Source organism: Hippopotamus amphibius, chromosome 11 (genome assembly GCF_030028045.1).
Source record: "Hippopotamus amphibius kiboko isolate mHipAmp2 chromosome 11, mHipAmp2.hap2, whole genome shotgun sequence".
In the NCBI taxonomy this organism is placed as follows: domain Eukaryota; kingdom Metazoa; phylum Chordata; class Mammalia; order Artiodactyla; family Hippopotamidae; genus Hippopotamus; species Hippopotamus amphibius.
The window spans coordinates 30,819,265-30,846,833 of NC_080196.1; the positions used below are offsets into that span (position 1 = coordinate 30,819,265).

General features: G+C 34.1%; 1 protein-coding gene across 4 annotated transcripts in view; it reads right to left on the reverse strand.

Annotated features, from left to right (window-relative positions):
• Window positions 1-27,569, reverse strand: part of CD2AP (CD2 associated protein) — a 102,823-nt gene that overhangs the window by 40,637 nt on the left and 34,617 nt on the right. For all 4 annotated transcript variants that reach the window (XR_009047980.1, XM_057698933.1, XM_057698932.1 and 1 more), the window contains 4 exons: window positions 26,512-26,672; window positions 14,307-14,460; window positions 8,236-8,336; window positions 4,372-4,492 (listed from right to left, as the gene is read on the reverse strand). Coding sequence is in view for 3 of the 4 variants with exons in the window: in XM_057698933.1 (XP_057554916.1) it covers window positions 4,372-4,492; window positions 8,236-8,336; window positions 14,307-14,460; window positions 26,512-26,672 (537 nt within the window). In the remaining variant the exon portion in view is untranslated. The remainder of the gene's footprint in view (window positions 1-4,371; window positions 4,493-8,235; window positions 8,337-14,306; window positions 14,461-26,511; window positions 26,673-27,569) is intronic.

Sequence of the window (27,569 nt, forward strand, 5' to 3'; positions counted from 1 at the left end):
CATTTTTTCCCCATACTCATCACAACCCATTGATATCACCAAAGATTATATCACTTTTTAAGCATTAATTCTTTAAAGAATGAACATAAGAGCAATACACAGGCAATATATCAATAATTATGACGTGCAAAGTACAGATTACTAAAACTTGTAAGAAAAATTAAATTCCCTTAACAGTAATGCAAACAATTATTCATTTCATTTATCTCTAGAGCTGATAGGCTTAAACATGAGGTCACTGCAAACCAGAACATACTGGAATTAAATGTGTAATTTAGGTACGCAGGTAGACAGATGAATGGATGGATGATAGGAGAGTGTATGTGTGTGTGCATGTGTGTGTGAGAGAGGGAGAGGGAGAGAGAGAGAGAGAGAGAGAGTGTGTGTGTGTGTGTGTGTGTGTGTGTGTGTGTGTGTGTGTAAGCAGTCCCCAGTTTTACCCACTAAGAGGGCCTAGAAGCACTATCACACGCAGGAGCACTGAGCATATCTGCACTCAGATCTCAATGCCTAACCATTATCCCTCTCTAAAAGAAACCAAGGTTGCTTGGATAAGTAGCTGATTCCAGGAATAGAGTAGGGAAAGCTCAAGATGAGCTTAGAACATCTTGTATCACAAAAGTTAGAAAGTGCTTAAAAAAAAAAAAATGATGGAGACATGTCAAGAGGACACAGCAAAGCAAACTGACCCATAATGACAAAAAAGTGGAATCACAGGCAGGAAAAGAGATGGACTGCAAAGGGGCATTAGGAATATTCTGGAGGTGATGAAAATGTCCTGTACATTTATTGTGGTTTTCACAGATGTATACATTTGTCAAAATCACCAAACTGTATATTTTACATAGACACAGTTTACTGTACATAAATTTATTTCCAATAAAGTTAATTTTTTAAAATGTCACAGAAACTAGTTTGAAGGCTCTCTAACTGGCCAAACCTAGCAGCATCCAAATAAATAATAATGGCAAGGATAGATTAATACTTAGTGAATAAAAAAGAAACAACTGATGAGTCCACGCTGAATAAAAAAAACTGGAGAAAAGCAAAATTCTTCTTTAGAGGGACTTCCTAGGTGGCGCAGTGGTAAAGAACCTGCTTGCCAATGCAGGGTACATGGGTTCAATCCCTGCTCCAGGAAGATCCCACATGCCACGGAGCAACTAAGCCCACACGCCACAACTACTGAGCCTGTGTGCCACAACTATTGAGCCTGCGCTTTAGAGCCCGTGAGCCACAACTACTGAGCCCATGTGCTGCAACTACTGAAGCCCACACGCCTAGAGCCTGTGCTCTGCAACAAGAGAAGCCACGGCAATGAGGAGCCCGCACACCACAACAAAGAGTAGCCCCCACTCACTGCAACTAAAAGAAAGCCCGCACACAGCAAAAAAGACCGAACACAGCCAATTAAAAATAAATAAATAAATAAATAAAAACTCTTCTTTAGAGAAGAATGTCAAATAATAAACAGTTCGGATGATGGAATTAGAAAATCATCATTTTGTAACTATCATAGTAATAACTGATTCAGGCAAAATTTACCTGTGGATGCTTTAACTGCTGAGTGAAAGCTTGATGAGGAATAAGACATTTTACATAGTCTCAAAATACCTGCCTATAAGACATTTATCAGTTAGAAGGAAAAAAACAGTAAACTTACAGTGGCAGCACAGCTTTAACCAAGTAATCAAACTTAACATCAATAATAAAAGATACAAAGCACACATGTCCTCAATACAATGCAATGAGACATCATCATTCTGTAGTCCTATCAGTAAAATATAACTTGAATCTAATCATGAAGTATCAGAAAAAAAACAAAAATCCAAACTAGGATCCATTATACAAAATAACCAGCCTAAACTCTTTAAAAATGTCAAGGTTAAGAAAAACAGACAAAGGTTGGGAATCTATTGTAAACAAAAGAAATCTGAGAAATAAATTCTCTGCATGGTCTTATCTAGGAGAAAAAAATAGCTATGTAAAGTACATTAGAACAATAAAGGAATTCTGTACATGAACTGTGAATTAAACAGTACTGTTAATATTAAATATCTTGATTTTGATAATTGTACTGTAGTTATACAACTGTCCTTGTTCTTAGGAAATACACACTGAAATACTTTAAGACAAAAAAAATAAACCAAATTTTTAAATAGAAAATAAGTAATAAATTAGCAAAAGAGGCAAAATGTTAACAACTGGTGGTGAATCTGGAAAAAGCGTATATGGGACCTATTTATTTTTGCAATGTTGCTTTAAGTTAAAAAAAAAAAAATCTCAAAAAAAATTCACTGTACTGGAGTTTAAAGGATGAACCCATAAAGTGAGTAGTGTGCAAAAGAGTATATAGGGATGAGATCAGAATCAGAAATTCTTAGAAGTCTTGATTCTTCTAAGAATATGTATGTAGAATAATATTAAGTGGTAATTTCTAAAAGTTTTAGGTTTTTCCGTTACAAAATGAGGGGGTTGTACTAGGAGCTCCTAGCTCTAAATCTAGACGTCTTGAGCTTGCTCTATCATTTCATGCCCTGTTCTACCATTTCATTAGGTGACTTTTTTTGAAGTTCAACACTTTCTTGAGATGGAGAAAAAACTGCATAAATCTTTCATGTGCAAACAAACCATAATTATGGTTGAAGATAAAAGTTTCAGAGAACTTTCTTAATAAGGTCTAAAATGGTAGAACTAAAAACACATTATAAAAACTTCAGATGATGATTTCTAGATACCTTTTATAAACTGTTTAATATTACCAACTATTAAATGTAAAATTATTTAATTTTTTTCCTCTAAAATTTATTCTCTCACAATTGAGGATACTGAGGGTTATAAATCCATTTTCTACACATAACCACCTTATAATGTGTTCCTACTTAATTTCAAAATATTGAAGGTATTGACAAAAACAAGCAAAAGAACCTCGTTCAAAGCAATCTGCAATGCTACAAGTATTATGCTTAGAAACTATCTTGCCAGTTCACATAACAGTCCTCTTAGGTAATAATTATTATTTCCATTTTCCACAATAAGAAACTATAGTTACACAAAGATGACCAAACCACAGTCCCTGCCATCTTGGAGCCCAACATCCTAGATAGATTAAAAAACAGAAGTGTACCACTGGAATGCAATATGAAGTAAGTACTAGGTACAGAAGCAGTCTGGACAACCTTAAGTCTTCATCTCATTGTTTTGAATGATACATAGTTGCTATGGTCTGCAAATCCATATCCCTGCAAAACTCCTATGTTGAAGTCGGAACCCTCCAAGTTAAGAGGTGGGGCTTTTCAGGTGATTAGGTCACGAGGGCAGAGCCCTCAGGAATGGCATTACTGCCTTACAAAAGAGGCTCCAGAGAGATCCTTTGCCTCTTCCACTGTGTGAAGATAAAGTGAGAAGTGACCAACTATGCACCAGGAAGAGGGCTTCACTAGAACTCAACTATGCTGGCTCACCTTGATCTTGGACTTCCTAGCCTCCAGAACTGTGAGAAATAAATTTCTGTTGTCAGCGGTATTTTGTTACAGCAGCCCTAATGGACTAAAATAATAGTCTTCATATCTTGACATTACACTGTCTTTGAAAAAAACAGTGATAATGGCAACATTAAGGTTGTATGTGTCTATTCACCTCAATATTTGAAATCAATCTTACCATTATAAAACTGCCAAATAATACTAGTTAATGCAAGCATAAATCCCTGAATATTCTCACTACACATACTTTTCCATAAAAAGATCTACTTATCCCTACATTACCACTTATGAATTTAATTTCTCTTAAAAAAAAAAAATTCTCCTAAACCCCACAGCAATTCACAGACATAATCAATCAATCAACCTAGCTTTGGGATAAAATTTTTTCAATCATATTTTTGAATGTGAACAAATTTAAGACTGATTTATAGGTGAGTCTCTAAATGACAGAGATCACAAAATAATTACATGACATTCTGGCTGCAATGAAAAAAATCTATCATGTGAATATAGAAAACAAGCAAAGGAAGGTACTTTTTTAAACTTCTAATATTTCTGAAGTAGGCCATTTGCAAACTTTGATCAAAATTGAATATAAGTAGATCTTAAGTGGAAAGAAATCAGATAACATAAGTAGTATCATTCCATAATAAGGGTACTATACTTTTACTTTGGGTTGAAGCAGACATCAGAAGGAAAAACAGTAAATTATTTGCCTAGCTATTTAGGCAAATAGTTCACTTTAAGTCCCTGTCATAAACTGCTTTTTTAAAGTAGATAAAATAAAGCTCTTAGTTCAAAAGTAAGACAAGAGTTTAAAAAAATACAAAGTAAACACTAGATCAAATATAAAATCTACTTAAATCTATTCAAATTTTTAAAATACCTGAATCCTCCTGGGCTTCATAAGTTTCACCATCATCTGTTACATCTAATTCTTTCACAAAATTTGAGGGAAACAGTCCCAACTTGTTGTTCAGGGTTCCACTCCACCAGCCTTCTTCTACCTGAAAGAGTTCACAACTCAAAAATAGTAAATATTTCTCTTAAGTTTCACTTCCCCCCCCCGCCGCAAAAAAAACTGAGCTACATAAGTGAATGAGTACAAAGTTAGTGATGCAAAATAATCCCTTTAAATCTATAAGAAAACACAAACGGAAAAAATATATTTTAAATAGATTAAACCTATGTGAATTGGTTAATCATATACAGGATTAGTCATAGATCAGTAGCACTCTGCAACACTTACAATGAGAATTTATAATCAATTGTAATCTATGAAGCAAGTAATTTTCATGAAAGTATCAGATAACCAAGAATAATGTATTACAGCAACAAGTAGATAGCTCTCTTCTGAAATGTCACTGTTTTAAACACTACAGAGCCTCTGTCTATAGTTACGACATATATTATTTAAGCATTTGGAAATTTCCGATTTGGAAAAAGTTTAAAAAACATAAGAATATAACTTCCTAAATGGCACAAGAAACCACTAAGTAATTTACCTATTTTTACTTGAACAATGAGTCTTAACCCAATTATGACAAAGAATCACTTATTTTTAAAAGTCCAGATGCCAGGCTCTACTGAACAGTGCCTACCTAACCCCAATCAGAAATATTCTCAGGAACCAAACTCTTTAAAAAAATGTTTATATTCACTAATAATGAGGCTACTCCATTTTCATGAAGTTATTTAATAATATTAACAATAACTGTTTTTAAAAGTATAGTTTCTTTTAAGGATGCTAAGAGGTCTTAATAAGTAAGAATAATTTTTTAAAGAGTGAACACTATTTACTATCAAAATTCACTTAGCAGTACGTGCACTATCATAGCTAGAAAAAGCTCTTTTTTCCTGTTTAAAATATTTTTAAAATTTTTTTCACCTCATCACAATTACAAAGGAAACTTTAGTAAGTCATTCATCCAACAGATACTATGTACAAATCATGGTGTTAACTGCTAAGAAAATATTCAAATTTGCATATGAGAAATCTCTGTCCTTGAATAAAACAATCTAAAGAAGAAAAACAGTAAGTATATAGTTACAACACAATGTAAGAGGTGTTACAACAGAAGTGTGAACAAAATGCTGTAGGAGCACAAAGGAAAGGCATAAAAGAATCAAAAAGGTTCCCCTAAAAGGAAATGACAAAAGAGTTGGAGAGTTAAGGCTGAATCAGAGTTTTCCAGACACAAAGCATGTGAAAAATGTAGTACCATAAAAATAAAGGACTTATTAATGGAATATATAGCTGAAATATGAGGTGGCTAGAATACATGCTATTTAAGAGAAAAAGAGAAGGCAGTAAGTATGAAGAGTTCAGAATTTTTAGCAGACTTAGGAAGGCACCAAAATACTGAGAGTTCTTCCAATCAGGTGTGATGGAAATATGCAGACCAAACTGGAACAGGCGCAACAAAGAGAACGTCATCAAACTGTTAACTACACCTAGAATCTCAAGTTGGCAGCAACTGGGTAGTTAGGGTAAATAACTCTGTAAAATTCCTACTAATTAAGGAATTCTTAAAAGGCAGGGTAGTATAGTGGTAAAGAACACCAACTCAAAAACAAACTGTGTGGGTTCAGATTCTGGTGCTTTGCACACCAGGCATATGAACTTGCACAAAAATACCTGAAACAACCCCTACCCCACATGCTCACCTACATGTAATCTTGACATTCCTCCCACCTTTGTCCCCACCCCTTTCAATCTTGCTGGTTTATGACTTTCTTGCAATCAACAGAATGTGGTGAAAGTGACACTATCACTTCCAAGGCTGGATTATAAAAGGCTATCACCACGTTCCCTGAAATGCTTACACTTAAGAGTCCTGAACTGCCATGTAATAAATCCTACTACCCTGAGACACCTGAGGGCCCAACACAAGTAAGTAAGCCAAGTCAAACAGAGAGGTTACATAATGAATGGCTTTCCATAGGGAATCCTGGCCTTTGAGGCTTCTAGGCAGTAGACATGTCATTGAAGGGGACTTCCTATGATTCTACCAGCACCCAATTTTGAATCTTTCCAGTTGAGGCCCCCAGACATCACAGAACAGAGACAGGCCATCCCTTTGTGCCCTATCTGAATTCTGAACCCACACAACTAATAAACCTAACGAAACAGCTGTTCTTTGCCACAAAATTTGGAACAGCATGTCATTTAGCAACAGTGGATAAGTTGATCACTTATTTTCTGTGATTCAATCTCTTATCTGTAAAATATGGATAAAAATTCCTATCTCCTTAGGTTGTTTAGAAACTTAAAGGAAAAAGTAAGTGTGAAACACTTAGAATAGTGCTTCAGACATAATATAGGCTCAGTGAACACTACTATTATTGCCACCTGGTGGAAATAAACAAGAAATGCCTTTTGTATAAACACATTAGAATTGGGACTTTCCTGATGGCGCAGTGGTTAAGAATTCACCTGCCAATGCAGAGGACACAGGTTCGATCCCTGGTCCAGGAAGATCCCATATGCCACAAAGCATCTAAGCCTGCGTGCCACAACTACTGAAGCCTGTGCACCACAACAAGAGAAGCCACCGAAATGAGAAGCCCACGCACCGCAATGAAGAGTATGAAAGCCCACGTGCAGCAACAAAGACCCAACACAGCCATAAATAAATAAATACAAAAATAAACAAACTGGAATTTAACATAAACAAATGATAAATTACATGTTAGCACACAAAATCAATCTCAGTGGCAATACATGATATCAAAACACATACTTTGAAAATGGCATCTTTATATGCCACATAAAACTTTAATATTTCCTTAAGGGATAAAAACAGAGATATGAAAAATTATTTTAAAAATATTTTAAAATCTCATTCTAAGATATTAAAATGAGGGAAAGTGCTTTTGGGTTAATATTTGAATGTGATAATTCAAATAACGTAAAGCTTTTTAAAACATTCTTCTTTCTTATATCTTTGCTGTGCAAAAGGTAAAAATCCTTCTATGTTTATGGCTTGTGCCTAAAGTGAATTAAGAATCAAAGAAAAGGTTTATATTCTTAGCTACTTAGATTACATTAATTTTAGTTTTTAAAAAAGCTTATTTTATTCTTAAAGTCAGCAGATACAAATCCAGTAAACAAATATTTGGCATAGCAAGGATGAATGAAGTTTTATTTCTACAGAAAAGACAGCCATACTTTGTCATTAAAGATCCATTTTAAAGTCTGTATCTTAAAACTTTTAACAAAAAACAATGAAACTGCCAAAATAAATTTAACAAATTAATATTCTTTTCTTTTTTATTAAGGGATCTTCCTGGAGCAGGGATCGAACCCGTGTCCCCTGCATTGGCAGGTAGATTCTTAACCACTTCCCCACCTAGGAAGTCCCTGTAACAAATTAATATACTTACAAAGCATCTTGCTAATACATAGAGCATCAATTCCAATTGCTGCTTTATCTCTAAAACACCTGTTTTCTGGGACTTCCCTGGTGGTCCAGTGGTTAAGAATGTGTCTTGCAATACAGGGGATGCTGGTTCAATCCCTGGTAGTGGAACTAAGATCCCACATGCAGTGGAGCCACTAAGCCCGGGTACCGCAACTGCTGGGCCCACTCACCACAACTAGAGAGCCCACGTGCCGCAACTAGAAAGAAGGCCATGCACTGCAACAAAAAGCCTGTGTACCACAAGGAAAGATCCTGCATACCACAACTAAGACGACAGAGCCATTAGAAAAAAAAAAACAAAAAACTAAAACACATGTTTTCCTTACCTCTTCACTAATATCAATAATATCTCCCACTTTCAGTTCCAGTTCATCCTCATTTTGTGGAATGTATTCAAAGAGAACTTTACACTGACGCTTCTTGGTCTCTAAATGAAGTAACACAAAAAAATTAAGAAAGATCATTAAAACAAACAGCATCTTTATTTACATACTATGTTTACTGTCATAGGATTCGTATATATGAATAAAAACAGAACATGGACGCATTCTAAACAGCTAACCACAATCTATTCTGGCTGGCTTTCCACCTTGTCCCCATACTACAATTTCTTCACCCTAAAATAAATTGAAACCAACTACAATTAAGGTGGGCTCCCAGCAATGAAATTTATTTATACATCTGATCCCACTGATTATACAAGAGTAAAATATCCACTGCTGATTTTGAGACTAGAAACACAGACAGTAAAAGACACTGTTGGCATAACAAATTTATCACAGAGAAGTCCTCCAAGCCAGTGATTTTCAGACTACTTCCTGCTCAAAGGCTAGCGATATTTTAAATGCACTAATTTAAGAGTATCTGTTTAAAAAAAAAAAAAAAGACAAAATGCACAAATCTAAAATGTATTTTATCTTCTCTAATAGCTCTATTTTCTGACATAAAAATCAAACTCAGGTGAAGGTAGAAATAATTTTACTTTAGTTTTTCAAACAAGCTTCATTTATTCAGGCAAGTAATGATTATGTAATGTAGACCTTTAAAAAATGTACTGGGCCCCTGTATGGAGTTTGAGCACACTACCACCAAGCGCAGGTGGCTCTTGGTATAATAAAGGCCATAGCGTGAGTACTTGCACACCAAAAAAAAAAAAAAAATGTACTGGGATTCTTTTTAATGAGTATGAGTATCTTCTGCAATGATTTAAAGTGAGTAAAGTATTAATTAGCCCTCCTGCCCCCAAGCACATATCAATTAACTTTGAGCAACCTAGTTATATTTTAATTAAAAGCTTTGTTTTTGTTGTTTTTCCTCTCACACTAGCATAATTCTCCAGAGCATCTTTTTTCCAAAATAGTGTGCAAAATTATCTGCAAAGGAATTTTTCATTTTTCAAAGGAAAATCCACACTGGATAAAAACATCTAAACAGCCCCTACTACTGCCACAAAATGTGAGTCATTTATTTTAAAAAGAAAAAATTTTCATGATTCCATATTTTTATATGGTTCACCCATAAGTTAGGGTGACTGCCTATATTGAATTTACCTATTAATTAGCAGCACAATTAAAGGAATTGGGAGATTCTTCACATTTCAAATGGCACATACAATGTCTATTCAATACATATTGGTCAATAAATATTCAGTTAATTTCTAAAATGTATCAGAACCTTTACTAAGCACAAAAGAAACTCAAATAGATTTAACAGTAGAACGGTCAATAAAAGGATACGTGAAATTCAGTTAATTTTTGAAAATAACTATAGTATTTTCTTGACATAAGTAACCTGCATATAGATTTTTGGATCTACAAAGAAATTACTGAGAAAGTTTTTTTTTAATCAGTATTTTATAAGTAAAGCTATTAATGAGGACGAGGATAAAGGTACAACAAAGGCAGGGACATATTTCCATCTTCTATGTACCAGTACTACTCCAAGTCCTTCACAAACATCTCCCAAACAAAAGGTCACAAAAACTCATTATACACATCATTTTACCAATGAGAAACAGGAACTCAGTAGTAATTGTCCAAGACTGCAAGAAAGAGGCAAAACTAGAAGTATACCCACTTCTGACTCCGAAGGCTTTTGTCTTCCCACTGTATCAGGCTGCCTGCTTTACAGATTAGTGTGCTTCAGCGTAGCTCATGCACTCTAGTCATGCTGGATCCCTAAAAGGATCCAAATAAGGACTCCCTGAAGGTACCACAGACTAGCTTATCTCCATGGGTCTTCCAAAGGCTGCAATTCTAACTGGATTCCAGCCATAACTTCCCAATCTTTATGTACAACCTTGCTTGATGACTCTGGTATAGCAGCTGCCCTTTCACTTGAATCTTAACTGCACATTATCTATGTCTCTAGTATGGTTCTTAGTGGTATAAAACACTGTAATAACAATTAAAAACATTTACTGAGCACTTCTTACAATATTTACTTAACATGTTAATACCTCTAAAACCCTATGAGGTAATTATTACTATTATCCCCGTGTTACAGTAACTTGAGGTATGAATCATTATCCATACCCAGCTTTATGTGGTAGATCACACTGTCCATACTAACATTGTTCTTATGGTCTTCATACTCACAGGAATTACAGTATTCAACACATAAATGTCAAATAATTCCAGAAAAACCTGTTAAAAATATTTTATATTTTTTTGAAAAACAAAACCAAACTGTCTGAAATTACACACTCAGTAAAGTGATTTTTCTTGTTGTTTCTACTAAAATAAAAAAACCTGTATTTTCAAATGTAGGTCCTCAAAAATGGCAAGTATTTTATGGTTCTGAAAAACAGATCTAAATATTCAGATCAAACAGAGCTCTTAAATTGTGGAAATATTTCTTATTGAAGAATATTGTTTTAATTTTTCCATCAAATGCTAAAATGAAAAGCATACCACACTCAGAAGCTGGGAGGTTGGATGCTAAAATTCCAGAGATAGCAACAAAAAGATTTCTGATCCACTTCTGGTTCCATTTGGTTCTGGAAAGTATATCTTCAGATTTTATCACAGCATTTTAAAATATAAAAATTTTTTTTATCTATTTCTTTCTCCAGTAAGCAAAGACATCAACAAGAGTTAAGAAACATTAAGGCTGAGCCACTTGCTATATGGTTGAATCTTCTTTAAAATTTTTTTCTTATCCTCAGCAATAAAAAAATCATATTACTTAGGCCATTAAGTAAAAAATTCAAGCTATTCAAGATTCTAGCTATACTGCTGAGATATACCAGTTAAGATAGTCAAAATCTTAGAAAACACTATCATTATCACCAACATGAAGAAAAAACTCACGTGCTTAGGGATGACGTATCATGCCTACAACATACAACTGATTTAGTTAAAAACACGTATTTATATATGTATAGAGAGATAAAGCCAATATACAAAATGTTAACAGCTAGCTTAGGTAAAGAATATACTCTACTTAGTGTACGATTATTATTTCAACTTTTCTATAAGATTTAAAATTTTTCAAAATAAAATACACAATCAAAACACCCTACCCTATTCGAGAGGCTGCAGCTAGGGAGGAGTCAGTTGAGTGAGTCTTTTTCCCCTTGTAAGTCAAAATATTTTAATATCAAAGAGCAGAGCCTAAACTATTAATATGCCCCACCCTTTTTTAATGTATGCTGTAAAGATGTATAGTCAGTCATCATATTTTGATGATATTCAGACCTTTCATTATCTTCTTCAGCACTGACTCAAAACTGGGAGGCATGCTACCAACTGTTTTCTGAGAATGAAACACTGTGTAGATTAGCATTCTAGTCAACTAATTTTTCATGTATCATTTCTTTCTGCACAACTACTAGCGATCTATCAGTATCATTCTCAACATATCTTTACATTCAAAATAATTATTAACTAGATGAAAAATCACTTCCATAGCATGAGTTCCCACTAATAAGGAATACAAAGTTACAAGTACTGATGTCTTCCTTCACACATGCCATGAAGTAGATTCACATCTGGCATCAATTTTTTCCAAATGTAAAATGAAATATTTAGTAGTATTCCACACTGTATGTTATATAGAATTGTGATGCTGAAAGATGTCAATTCTTTACTCCAAGTAAAATACTCTACACCATTAGCTTTGTGCCTGATTTTACAAGGGTCTCAGCAGTAATGTCATTTGTACATGTTTTTGCTATGAGAAGTGAAAACTGGTTCTTTTCTATAACTTTGGTAGTTTATTGCAATCAACTTTGTCCTGGAAAATTTTCTGTGCTCGCTCTAGAAAATACCTGTCTGTCTTACTAAAGAAGATATGTCTAACTTAAACGCACTAGCAGAAGTTTCAACGGTTTTGTGACTAGACTTTGCAAAAAAGCCAAAACTTTTTGGCTTTGGAGACTAGAGAACAATAGCTAACAATTCCAGTCACCAGATATCTATCATACTATCTATCTGAACTTCTCTTAGTTGCTTAGACAAAATTCAACACACATGCGGATTCACTTGTCTTGGCACACACAGATTTGAACTGAACCTTTACAATGCAGTGTTTATCATTATCAACCTTCATAATGGCTTGGATTTTTTTAAAATATTAATAGCACTGATTAAAAGAGTATATACTACTATTTAACATTACAATGAATCACTTTAACTGATCTATTTCATAAATTAAGGATATGATGCAAACTAACAGTAACAACAACAAAAAATCTGATTAAAAAAAAAAACAATTAGCTGCTTTTCCTGGAAAAGTAATCTGAAAGCAAAACAACCTGCATCCTGTTTTAAATGTCAGCTAGCACCAAATGACCGATTTAGACTTTGCAGCACATATACTTAAAAACAAGTTATGGAGGATCCTTAGGAAAAGCCTAAGCCTCCTGGCACCAACTATATAATGGTTTCTCCTTCTTACAAAAAAGAAAGAATTATAAACAGTGTTCTTGAGGAAGGTAAAATTTAGTGTGCTTTCCTATTAGGAGACAAAATAACCGTGAAGTCCTTTGTCTGGCCTCTACTTAAGAAGAAATTTGTCCCTTTATAGCTCAGTAAAGCTAAAGAAAGTAGTAACTAAATTTCACAACAGAAGTCATAAATAACCCTTTCATGGGTCTAGAATTCTCCTTGTGCATAGAAATTCTATACAGAAGTTTACCTGCAGGATGTGGAAATACTCTCTTATCTATCCCCTAATCTCCAAATAGAGTTTCAGAGTCCAGCACAACTAGAACTACTAAACCGTCCACCTTCAGGCAGTAGGCTGAAAGCAGATTGGGTAATATCTAAATATTGTTTGTACATTGCATTTACTGGAAAACAACACACAGACCCCTCTAAATGGTCTGTCTCAGTGTCATGAAACTTGCTTCATTTTTATGAAAACCGGTTTTCATTTTATGAAAATAATCGAAGGGTGATATAACCCAGAAAGTAGAGATTTCCCAAATTCGTAGACAGTAGCATAGAAAGTAAAAGGTTGAGATATGAGACTATAAAAATCATAGTCTTACATTCGTGAAATGTATGTAAACAAAATTTCTTTATATTGTAGACTACTTGGTACACAAGGCATTTTAGTACCAACATCAATCAAGCACAAGGGATCACATCAAAGACTGAGCAAAGATAAATGTGGTTAAATACTCATTTATACCTTATTAAATCAAACTGAACATAGTAGTCAGTATTCAGTCTATCGAGGGGCTTCAGGTTTACTATGTTAAAACAGTATCTGCTCCCATAAATGCAGTACTTCTTTGTACATGTTTAATGCTTTTTTAAGTAAGTCTTCCCAAGACTAAATTTTTGAGAACAGCAATATTTTCAGTCTTTTTTTCTTACCACTTTCTCACCAGCAGTAAAATAAAACTCAAGAGTTTAAATGATCTAAGGTTGTAAGACAGTCTCAAACTCATGTCTGATTTTAAATGTGGTACTCTCCCTCTGTGCCAAACAGTTCTCTTAACATATTTACACTGAACACTTAGAAGCCACTCTGTTGGGCCAGCCGCCTCAGAAAACTGAATGTACATGTTCAGATGGCTGACTACTAAAGCAAATGTATCAAATGTTTGCATCCATACAGCTTAAGGATGAACAGACATTTTAGCATCCCATTACATAAATGGTATTAAAGTAAATTTAAGGCAAAGTGTTAACTAAATGGAGTGTGTAAGACTAATAAGAAAACAATGCCTTATATCTTAATTTACAATTCCTACAGACAGTTGTCAGCAGCTCATGCTGGATTACCAGATGAAGACTAACTTATTCTCAGTAACATGAGAATAAGCAGGAAGTTTCTGTAGTCTGCTACCAAAGGTTGAGCTAATTTTTCTTAATATAACTATGAACTGTTATAAAACAACCTTCTATTTTGATTTAAATAAACAGGAAAAAAATCATTCACATACTCTTCTTAATGTTTTTGGTTTGTGGATGAGGCTGAATTCCTCCAGCTGGAAGTCCATACGTGCTTATTCGTTGTACAAGACTTGCTACATTCCCGTGCCTTTCCCGTTTGATGGGCAAATTGTCATCCTTGGATTCTGCCTCTCTCTTAATTTCCTACAAAAAAGGAAATCAGCAAATAGGCAAATTAAGTTGTACTTTATCAAATTCTCAAATGTAAAATACGAAAACCTGGTACAGTGATTATTATATAAAACATAGTATCAACAGTTTTCAACTTCTTTCCCTGTCCACACATATCTAAAAAATATAACACACTTTGGCAATGGTGACTTATTAGGAGTTTAAGTCTTATCAGAACTAGAGATGGAAGTCAAGAAAGTGAGGCTGAAACACCACCTCTATCCCAACACACAAAGAAACCCTGCGATAAATAAACAAACAATAAGACAAACAATCATTCTAAGTCAGGGTTGGCAAACTTTTTCCATAATGGGCCAGACAGTAAAATATTTTAGGATTTGCAGGCCATACAATCTCTGCTGCAACAATAAACTCTGTCATATGTAGTGCAAAAGCAGTCATATACTTGAATGACCATAGCTATGCTCCAACACAACTTTATTTATGAACACTAAAATTGCAAGTTCATATAATTTTCACATCATTAAATACTGTTCTACATTTGAACTTTTCCAACTATTTATATAATTCTTATCTAGTATTCTCAGCTCATGGACACTATAAAAACAGGTGATGTTTAGATCTGGCCCATGGGCTGTAGTTTGATAAACTCTGTTCTAAGTCATAGGTCTAACAGAAGATAGGTGAATCTTCATGAAAAGAAGTATGAAGTTTTATTGGAAGACATAAAAGAAGACATATGAAAGAGAAGTTATGCCATGTTCAGTGACTGAAAACTCATTATCATAAAGATAGCATTTTTCCCTAAAATGGATACAATGATGCAATGCAATTGAATAAATATATCACAGATTTGGGAGCACAATTAAATAAACTGGTTCTAAATTTGTAGAGAAGAACAAAAGGCCAAGAACAGCCAAAATATTTCAGTGAAAAAAAAAGTGAGGGGGCTTTTTTTTTAATTAAGATATTAAAAAAAACTATATGATACTATAGTGTATACTGGCATAAAAATATACTGATAAATGAAACAAAATAAAGAATCCATAAACAGACAACTTGATATACAACAGGCAAAAAGTGAAGGGAAAAAACTGAATCTTAAAATACATGGTGCTTATAATGTTCCATATTTAGGGAGTAAAGAATGAAATTGGATTCCTACTTCACACATTTGATAAAATTAACAGTTTCTGTTCATTAAAAGTAACCATGAAAAAAAAAAAAAGGAAATCACTAACCGGGAAGTATTTTTCACATATTAAGTTAACAAAGAATCTGTATCTCCAGGTGCTTTATGTCTACTGCAATGATAATTAGTTGTTACTCTTCAGCTGGTAGAATTTCAGATTACTTTGACTTTTTTTTTTTTTTTTTTTTTTGGCACACGGGCTTAGATGCTCCGTGGCATGTGGGATCTTCCTGGAGCTAGGATCGAACCCGTGACCTCTGCATTGGCAGGCAGATTCTTAACCACTGCACCACCTAGGAAGCCCTACTTTGACTTTTTTATACTGTTCAGAAGTGTATGATGCTTGCTTTGTGTTTTTTAACAAAACATATCATTTTGCAAACAGAAAAAAAGTTTTTCATTTCGTAAGAACTGTTAAGTTGGTGAAAAACTGTGAAAAGTATTAAAGTACAAATCACAGAAGACACAAGATACTTCACACTATAGTTACTGCTTCATTTTTATTAGTAATGTACTTAGGGAAAAACACTTCAATTTGCTGCTAACACATGCCACACCATATGAAAACCTCAGTTTTCAGACTGCATTAAGTATTTTTCAATCTGTTGAAAATATGAAATTTATGTAAAAACTGCTAGTTACAAGCTCAACATGTCAAAAAGTATTCATTTTGGATTCTCCTGAATGTCTCATGAGCTACCTACATTTTAAAAAGATAAAATAAAAACTACCTCTGAAAGCTATTGTTGCTTTCTCCAGTACAGGAGACCAAGAACTTGGCTTGATATTCAAATCTTGTTCCTCTAGGAAAATAACTCCAATTTGACCAAATGTGAGACAGGAGACGTTCAGGAGACAGATGATCTGGGTATAAATCTTGATTCTATCCTGTTCACCAGTTAAATAACTAGATATTTGTGTTATCTTTTAATAAAAATTAACCACATAAACAAGTATGATATATTAAGAGAATGACAGTGTCTCTCGCTTCTAAAAATATTAATTTACAACACTTTGCTCAAGATTTAGAAACATTTTGAAGACCTTCAATACTCACTGAGACAATCAAATCCACGAATATTAGATATAATAACTTTTGAGGACAAAAAGGGAAGGAAAGCAAAATAAAAATATATACAGTCTACACTGAATAGGGAAAACTCAGGTTTACAGCCTTCCAAATACATAGAGTCAACTAAGATGTTTTCAAAAGTATCAAGTGACTTTCGGCTCTAAGCCAAATTACAAATAAGGTAAAGCCTGTTTTAAGCTCTACCCCCTCCACTTCAGGAACCTCTTCATGCTACAATCTACTACCACCAAATATTCTCTCTCTCTCTCTCTCTCATATCAACCTACTCTCTTCCCTCATTCCTGGTCACATAGTGCCTCCAAATTACTCTTTGGCTACCATCTTAAATAGCAATTATATTGAGTACCTATGAAGTGTTAGTAAGGCTTCCAGTGTTTCTTCCTTCTGCCCTTTATTTCCTTTTACCTAATCAGCCAGCAAATAAAATACGTATCAACATTATAGCATCTCTTTCCTACAAACTTCATTTCCTTTACTGACTTTGAAAATGACTCCAGGAGATGCAGTAAAAGAAGAGTCATCACTTAAGAGAGTATCATATATTGATAAAGCAAACTCAGAAAAACTAAATCTCATTCTACAAATGAGGGAAGCCTCCTCCACAACAGGTAATGTCAATACAAAACTGGCCAAGAAAAAAATACAATGTGGATAATCTCCATATAGATAAGAATGTACCATACTGATTTTTTTGGTTTCATGGATAAGGAGTAGAAAGTAGCAAATTAAAGGAAAGGATGATAAATATAAGCAAATGAGGGGTAGCTTTAAAAAGACTGGAGAGGACACTCTCCATCTACTAAGGTAATCATGGATACTTAATTTTGATTACACTAACCAAAAACAACTCAAAAGGTTAATCAACAAAATTCACAAACTACTCCTTCATGTTGAAATATATCTATTTTACAATTTGGTTATCTGATCATGGCCAGGGCATGACCATCATTTGAAAACAGAAAGCAATTACCCTCTACAACACAGGATCGAAGGTCACGAAGAATAATAAAAACCAGATCAGATGGCAAGAGCTACTTTTTACTTCTCGAATGAAAGAGACAATCCAAATCCCTAAGCAGAGTTACAGTTCTGTTTATGCTAATTAAAATCTGAGGAATACAGCAGTTCCTCCTTATCCACAGGGTCCCAAGACCCCCAAGTGGATGCCTGGAACTGCAGACAGTACTAAGTCTTACATATATCACGTTTTTTTCCATACGTACATACCTAAGATAAAGTTTAATTTATAAATTAGACACAGTAAGAGATTAACAACTGATAAAATAGAACAATTATAACAGTATACTCTTAAAAAAGTTATATGAATGTGGTCTCTGCTCTCTCTCAAAAAATCTTACAAATATGCCTTTTCCATCTTAACTAAGCACTAATCACACACTGTGGCCATAACTTTTCCAGTCTGAAGTGAGACAGCAAAACTAGTATGAGTTCCTTTTCTCTTCTTCACAATTTCCACAGATAGAAGATTCAATCTTACCATAGATTTTAGCAACCTCAGCATATGATTTCTTTTTTTCTTTCCTAATGCTTTCACCTTTTCACTCAAAGGAAGCACCTAACAGCTTCTGTTGGCATATCTGAATGGTCGGCATCACTACTCTTGCGCTTTGGGGCCATTATTAAGTAAAATAAGGGTTATTTGAACACAAGCACTTGCAATACTGTAACAGTTGATCTGATAATCCAGAGGGCTACTACTAAGTGAATAACAGGTAGGATATGCTGAACAAAGGGATGATTCAGGTCCCAGGCAGAGGGCAAGCAATTTAAAACTTATAAACTGTTTATTTCTGGAATCTTCTGTTTAATATTTTCAGACTACAGTTGACCGTGAGTAACTGAGGCTTCAGAAAGCATAACCATGGATAAGGGGGAGACTATACTTAATTATTTTTAATTTAATATTCAGGATTTCCAAAAGCATTATATAAAACTAGTACTTCCAACTTTATAGAAACATAAATCAGAAGATATGGAAGAGTGATATTACTAAAGAAAAGAAAAATAAGCAGGACTAAATGTTTTATTTGATACACATCCAGTGTTTTAGCAATAACAAAGTAATTTACCTCATTCCTATAGTTTTCATTTCATTTTTCAGAATATAAGTGATAGTATATAAGGTATGATCCAGAAGGAATGACCTTGAGTTATTAGATCTTCGTTTTTTGTTATGATTAAATTAAATGGATATCCACAAAAAAACCCTTAAGTCTAAAGAAAAACGACCAACAGGAGAAAATCTCCATAATATGAAATCAATATGTACCTTCTGAGTGTCACCATATCAAAATCATCAAGGAAAACAATGACAAATATAATATACCAGGACCATTTTGCAAGTTTCTCAACTTACTCTCTCCCCCAAATATGCTATTCTCCACATAATTGCTGACTCTCCAATTCTAACAAAGGGCCTCCCTATTTCAACAGCCCCTCCACAATTTGGAAAAGGCAAAAATAGGAAAGGGGGGAGGGGAGTTATGCACATTCATTGTCAATGTCATCCTACTCCTTTCCTTTTTCTGTCACAAGAATGTTAATGAGAGCCACGTGAAGTAGAGTGGGAAAAACACTAAATAAAGAACTCTTCTCTTGATCATATTCTTTCAGACATACCACACTTACTGAAATGAAAGGAAAATGCTCCAATAGTTTATGATGATCTTACTTTTCATACTAGTTTTGCTAATTCAGAAGGGTTACTTTCAGCCCTAGGACGAAAGAGTTTTAGGGTAAGAAGAACTGCAGGGAATGAGGGCTAGTTATTTATGATCAGGCCTGCATGGAGACCCCTCTCTCAAAGCTGCCGACACTTGACAAGCAGGTAGTGAGTACTGACCCACAAAGCAAAACCAGCAGATATCCCAGAAGTCTAGATTCTGACACTCAAGCTTTCCTGGTTTAAATTATTTCTACAACTTAAAATATCTTAGCAGAAAGAAATCTAATAATTCTTTAAGGGCAAAAGTTAGAATTTAACTTTCCAGGGATGTCCAAGCTAAACATTAACATGATGTATATAATAATGTCTTGAATTTAAATTTGTGATATGAAAAAATAGGATGTAAAGGGAGGAGGGGGGCACAAATTCAGCTTAAAACATTTTCTATAGGAAACAGTCTATCAGGTATCTACCAAATCCCTAAAAGTGGAAGGCAGTTAGGAAAGAGTTATAAGGAAAGAAATGTTTTTACAGTAGATACTTTCTATACCGTTTGAATTTTGTTTCAACATGTAGTACTTCACTGATTTTTTTTTTTAAATAAAGAATTTGGTGTGCCCACAAATTGTCCTAGGGCATTTAGAGAAAGGTCTTAGTTGTATGAGCACACATTAAATCTAAGTCCTTACATGTCTTTTCTAGCATTACCTGTACTGAACTATTTCTCTACCTCAATCACAAATACAACCCAAACCTAGGAACAAATTGCTCTTAATCAGTATATATAGTTAATGTTTCACAGTATGTAACAAAAATGTACTAATATGTATCATAAATAACTGTAGACAACTTTGACATTTCATATAGTTTTTTGTTGTAATTCCCAATAAGTAAGGTTATCATCCATTTACTATTCTGTTATCAACAAGAGTTGTTTCTCCTCTAATATGTTTCCAATAAATGAAAGTTGAAATCAAACACCAAATGTTCTTCTGATATAAAGCCAGCTTCCTGAACTATTCTACTAGAGTCACCAATACATCTCCTAATATTTCAAAACATCACTGAGGTTCATCTAAGCAAACTAACAGTTTTCATAAAGTAAGGAATTTTTTAAAAAGTCAGAAAATCAAACTGTCATTTTCTTCATTCAAATAATAACTTTTCCTATGTAAATAGTGGAATAAGATTTTAAAACTAAATCAGAATGTGATATTTAAAAAACAAAACAAAGCACGGAAACCCTTCCAAAGTAGCCATCTCATCATCTTATCCCCCATAGTTCTACTTAACTTTTTTTAAAAGTAGCTTTTAAAAAGATGTTAAATAAATTTAAAGATATAATGTCTACTTAGCCATTTAACCTATGAAATCTAGAAATAAAATGAAAACAAAAAATTCTGAACGCAAGATAAGTTGTCAAACTGCCTAATATTTAAGAAAAAAAGTTCAATGATTTAAATCTTTTTTTCTAAACGAGAAAAAAATTTTTGCTAGAAATTTAGATCCAAACAAAGAAAAGACAACCACATGATTTGTATTCACTTAACAGCTTACGTGTGAATAACTTTTATTTCCTTGTTCCTTATTACATCAAAACATCTAAAACACATTATCAAGCTCTGAGAATTCTTCAAAAGGGACCAAAATTCCACTTTAAATTTTAAAATGTAAGGAACAGCAATTTACTTACCAGATCTGAAACCTCTTCTGTGAACATATTCACTTACTTTTTAAAACACTAAATTAAAAACACTGTCACAATAACAGATCATATAATAACCTATAGCACTTCAAGGATCAGTATAAAGCTCACAAGAAAGCTGCTGCAAAGCTCAAACATTAGCATCCCCTACCACAAATATACCTCTCTTATATCTTATTTCACTGGTATTTCTCTGCTTTCTCCATAACCCCTTGTGCTTCAATACCTGTAAAACTATCAAATGTGCCTTCAATAGTACTGCTCCTCCCATTCTCCTCCCCAACCACCTCTGACTCACTCTCAGGTGGATCAGACTATGCCCTCCACCACATAGGACACTTATCAGTAAACAGAGTCCACTAACATTTACTGAACGCTTACAATGACTCAACTGCACTGTTAGCTACTTTCATGGTAATCTCAATCTTCAGAAGCAAGGCATAACTTAAAAGAACATAAAGAGTATGTTATTACCTAATATGCTTATTACCTTTTTGCTGAATGCTAATCTATTCTTGTGTTAAAGGTAACTAATATTACATTTTTCTGAACACTAGCTTTATAACCACAGCTGAAGAAAAAACAGCTATTCCTATATCACTTCTAAAACAAGAAACTCTTCTATATTCTGAGTTTTCAGACTGTTAAAAACGTGCATTACAATCTCTATTAAAATGCATCACCATCTAGATTATCTTGTGGAATAGATATACACTTCCCTACTTAGCCCAATAAACACAGTTTAAACTCTGGCCATTATACAGATATAGAATACAGAATAAAAAAAGAATATTTGATGGAATCAAATGTTAATGAGAACATTAACTCTTTACACTACTGGTAGGAGTTTAAATTGGCATATGTATTTAGTGAGAAACCTGATAAAATCTAGTATAGTTGACTATGGGCATACACAAGGATGAAGCAAATTCTCAGCTATGCACATAATTTACAAAAGGATGTTCACTGCAGCACTGTTTTTAATAGCTAAAAATTAGGATATAGCTAAATAGTCATAAAATATGGTAAAGACATAGAATGGAATACTATATGGTTATTAAAAAAATTAACTAGTGCTAAAGGAATTTCTACTATATGTGTACTATATGTCTATTCCTAAATAGCTGACGATCTGGAGAAAAAAATCACACACTAAAATACCACTGATTATGTGAAAACTTCTAAATCAAATACTAAAAATACCAGTGATTATGCAAAAAGTAGAATCTGGGACAGACTACTTTAAACCTATGCAACTTTGGTAACTGACCACTAAACACGATAATAAATAAATAAATAACAATAATCGGAACCTTAGAAGATGAGCAATAACTTAAGATTATCCAAGGAGTTATGACGAATGGATTCCTCAGGAGTTATTAAAAATGCATAAAACAATGAAAGCAATAAAGTAGAAATGCTGGCTTGTGGATACTAAGATAATGCAGATAGAAGCAGAGGTAAAGCACCAGGAGTTAAAAACCCTATCATACTAGGACTGCGTAACTTTCAGGAAAATATCCAGGTACAGTTGATCAATCTAAAAAAAAAAAAAAAAAATTTTTAAGAGTCAAAAGTATTCCTGTCTATGCAAACAGCCGAGAGCCTATCCCTTTCTTGCTGAAATTAAAATGCTACTCTTGATCACAGCTCATCTTGTCTAGAAGATAAACAAATACAACTTTCTCACTGTCCTGACATCATTCCTCTATTTATCAATCACTTACGAGCTACCTAGCATTATAAAATACATTTTAGCAGAAGTGACTACGTTATGTATCCACATCAAAATCTCATGTTAAGTATTTTTAAAAAGCTGCAATCTGACAGTAATTACGTAAATGTCTAAATCACACAAAATATTATTTGTTTATGCACAGGTAAATATATATAAAACTATGTATTAAAAGGATACATACAACTTCAGAACACAGGTGGTTGGGAGAGAGGGAAATGAGAAGGGGGGAACAACAAAGAACTAAATTTTCCCTGTAATGGCCCATCTCTTTATTATAAAGTAACAAGATAATAACATTTTGACATTAAGTTCATGGATCTTTGTGCTACATTCTTTGTAAAATATTTTCTAAATCATAAATAAAGATGAACTAATATTGCAAAGGGACACTGAAAATAGACATGCTATTCACAAAAAAAAATTTACAGTGTCTATCAAGTTTTTCACAATAAAATGATTTGACCTTTCTATCCATCTTCCAGCCCAGTCTGAATGCTGCTCTTCAGTACAGCTATCCAAAACAGTAACAGGGACCTGAGTTTTCTATAGGAAGCCTCTTTCTACCATCTAAACCATAGTCTCACATTTACAAAATACCATATTAATGCCCCACTAAAAGGCTTATTTTCAAGTAGACAGTGAAATTACAACTTGCCCTTGAATCTTCTAATACACATCTGAAATGATAAAGCCAATTATCTTACTAAACTGTGGATTATCCACTGTTTTTGATCACCCGTGGTTAATTTTTTGGTAAAATTTTTACTTTGTAATAATTTTATGTTTACAGAAGAGTTGCAAAGGTAGTGCCCAGAGTTTCCATACATCCTTCACTCACTACCCTCTAAGGCTGATACCTGACATAACCATATCATATTTGTAAAAAGTAAGAAATTAACACTAGCAAATTACTACTAACAAAAGCACTGGCTTTACACAGATTTCATCAATTTTTCCACTAACATCCTTCTTCTATTCCAGAATCCAATCCAGGATACCACAATGCATTTGTCACTATGTCTCCTTAGTCTCCTCTGCTCAACGTCAGTTTCTTAGTCCTTCCTTATTTTTCATGACCTTGAAATTTTTGAAAAGTACTGGTCAGATATTTTGTAGAATGTTCCTCAATTTGGGTCAGTCTGATGTTTTTCTCACAAATGGACTGCAATTATGGGTTTGGGGAAAGAATAAATACCATAGAAGTTAAGGGGATACACAGTATTAACATAATTTATCACTGATAATGTTAGCCTTGATCACCTGGTTAAGGCAGTATTTGCCAAGTTCCTCCATTGCAAAGTTACTATTCTTCTCCTCCATCTATTCTTTAGTCCAGCCCACACCTGAAGGATGCTTAAGGATGGGCAGTATCTACAAACATTACTTGGAATAATTCTGTAAGATTTATCTTTTCTCTCTTGTTTATTTACTTAATAATCTATATCAGCATTTACTTATTTAGACTCATGTCTATTTGTTCTTCAAAGAGTAGGTTATTTTGTTGCTCAAACTGTTCCAGTTCTGGACATTGGAAGCTCTTTCAGGTTGGCTCCTATGCTGCTTTGACGTGGGCCCATCATTTTGTTTTTTCGAGCTCTTCCTTACTTCCGGCACTATTAGATGCTCCAGGCTCATCCTGTGAATACCTTGTTCCAGCCATAGAAACAGCCACTCCTCCCAGAAGCCCTGCTTTCCTTTTACTGGAGAATGGTATTTTGAAACCAAGATCTGCGCCCTGGGTATACTCATTGGTATCAGTTTGTCACTGCTTCTAGGCCCTGAGTGAAAGAACTGAGGAATATATATGTATATGTACTAATCAAAGTATAAACACACACATATAAAATTATTTCTGTATGTATCTGTTTATATTTTAAACTAAACATGAGTTCATAGTGATGTCTCCAACTCTAATCCACCCTGTGGTTAATTTTAATTCCAGATTAAGCTTCCCTCCAACTCCTAACATATTCAAATAGCATCCCCTACTAGCAGGCAGTTCATTCAACTCAAGTTCTAGTATTAGCTGTACTGTAACAGAAAAGTAAAATATATTTTAAAATGGGAATCCCATGGTAGGTCATCTCCACTACTGTGACTACATATCAGCACAGGGTCTACCTATTAGCACACAATTAAGAGAACTATATTAATACTTCTTACTAAAGTTTTTAACTTATTGTTTTTAACCACTGTTCTAGTACTTCAATATATTTTCCCTGAAAAGCCACTTTCCTTAAAAAAAAAAGAGAGAGAGAGATAAGAAGCCAATGTCTATATACAGACTAATAACAGACCATTTTAAAAGGAAGAAAACAGAGAAATTATGTGGTTTGCCCTACATCATTCTACCAGCAAAGGCAAAACTGAACCTGACTGTGTTTAAAAGCAGTTATTCTACTCCAATTTTGATGGCATCTGCATTACACTCGATTTTAGATAATAAGAAAGAAGTCAATTTATAAAATAAAAAAAAAAACAGAGTTCAATTCCCTACTACAGCTTTTCTCAGTTGCTTCAAGAGGTAAAATGTAATTAGGTAAAATGTAGTTAGCTCACCTTCTTAGGACCAATTAACAGAGTAAGATACATGTTCATACTTAGCAAAACCACAACTGAAATAAACACAAATATATTGAGGAAACAGATATTTATTAACATCCACACTGTACAGATATTCTAACAACTACTCTGCAAGTTAGACAAATAAATGAGAGATACACTCTAGCCTTCCCAGAACTCATAGTCACAAATTATTAAGAAGAGGAATGTAGCTGAGTATAAGGAAACAAATATAGAAAATAAGACAATTATAAACGAAGTGTAAATACACAGATATCCTTTACCATTTTTTTTCCTCCTCTAAACTACTGAGAACTCTATTAGTCTGCAATATATTTAAGAATCTTGATTGTTTTCTGGCAAAGGTGACTAGAATATTTACTAAATAAGGAATGTTTGGTGGTAGTTGAAGAGCATCTGTTACTGTGAAAGATAACTACTGCAATGCTGAAACTTAAAAATAGGATTCTCAAAGGGGCTGGAAAAGCAACAAGATACAAATAAGACTTGAGTAAAGAGGCGACTATCTCAGATTTCAGTTCTGATTCAGTTTTATTAGCTATCCAATGCTGGGTAAACCATTTAACCTGTCAATCTACATGTCACCAGATTTAAAACGGGGCTATTATCTGCCCTACTTACTTCGCAAGACTTTTGTAGGCTTAAATGAGAATGTACGCAGCACAACTCTTAGAAAATTATAAAGTGCTACCCAAATGATAGGTAGACAGGTAGTCAGATACACACACACACACACACACACACACACACACACACACACACAGAGTTTTATTATCCACCAGGACATTTTCGTTAAGTAACAATGACATTCATTATAGTGGTACTTGGATCTCTAGCTTTTTTAAATACTGCAGACTAAAAATTTCTCTAAAAACATTTTAGTTTTAAAAATACGTGTATAGAGGGAATACGGGGATATGTGTATAAAAACAGATGATTGAACTTGGTGTACCCCCCAAAAAAATAATAAATTAAAAAAAAATTTAAAAAAAAATACGTGTATATATATTTCTTTAAGATTGAATCCTATGAAGCAACATCTAGGAATTTAACTGAGAATGCTTACCTTAACAAAATTATCAGGAAACATTCCTCTTTTCCCATTTAGTTCTCCTTCTAGCCATCCTTCCTCCTGTAGTTTTCTCACGTTCCTGATGATTTCCCCAACTCGAATAGTTAACTCATCATCATGTACAGCATCATAGTCATACTCCACAATATAGTCAACTAAAAAATAAAAAAGAAATGAACATCTAAAACTTAGTATATGAAATACTATTAACCATAGTAATCAACTTAAAACTAAGGAAATCGCTTAGCAATAATAAGCAATAATTCAGAGATACCATCAAAGTTTACCTCAGTTTTAAATACTTGGCTACATCAGCAAATTTCTTGATTGCCTGAGTATAACGCACAGCACCAGTTTTAAGTAGAAACCTCAGTACAACGTACAATTCACATCATCAGTTATTCTTCCAGTCAGCTATAGATCCTTTCTGACAAAGTCTATGGTGGTTCCCATGGTCCCCATCTCTTGATATTTATGTCCTTGTGTAATTCTTAAGTGCAGACATGACCTATGAGTGACTTCTAACCAACAGAATATTGTATGTGATTACATAAGATTGTACTGTCCACCTTGCTAGGAAACTCTGTTACTTGCTGGCTTTGAAGATGCCAGCTGCTTTGTTGAGCTGGCCTATGGAGAGGGCCACGCGCAAGCAACTGAGGTCTCTGTCTGACAACCAGCAAAAATCTGAGGTCCTCAGTTCAATAGCCCAAAGGGAACTGAATGATACCAACAACCACGTGAGCTTGGAAGCAGATCCTTCCCCAGTTGAGAACCCAGCCCTGATCAACAACTTGATCGCAGCCTTGCAGAGTACTCAGTTACCCATGCCCAGACTGGTAAATCACAAAAACTGTGCAACAGTAAATGTATATTGTTTTAAGCCGCTAAGTTTGTGGCAATATTTTTCACAGAATAACAGAAAATGAATACACCCTGAAAGGAAAACTGTTAAGGATCCATTTCACCTATTTTTGTTTGTTTGGCCGCACTATGCAGCATGTGGGGTCTTAGTTCCCCCATCAGGGATTGAACTTGGGCCCCTGCAGCGG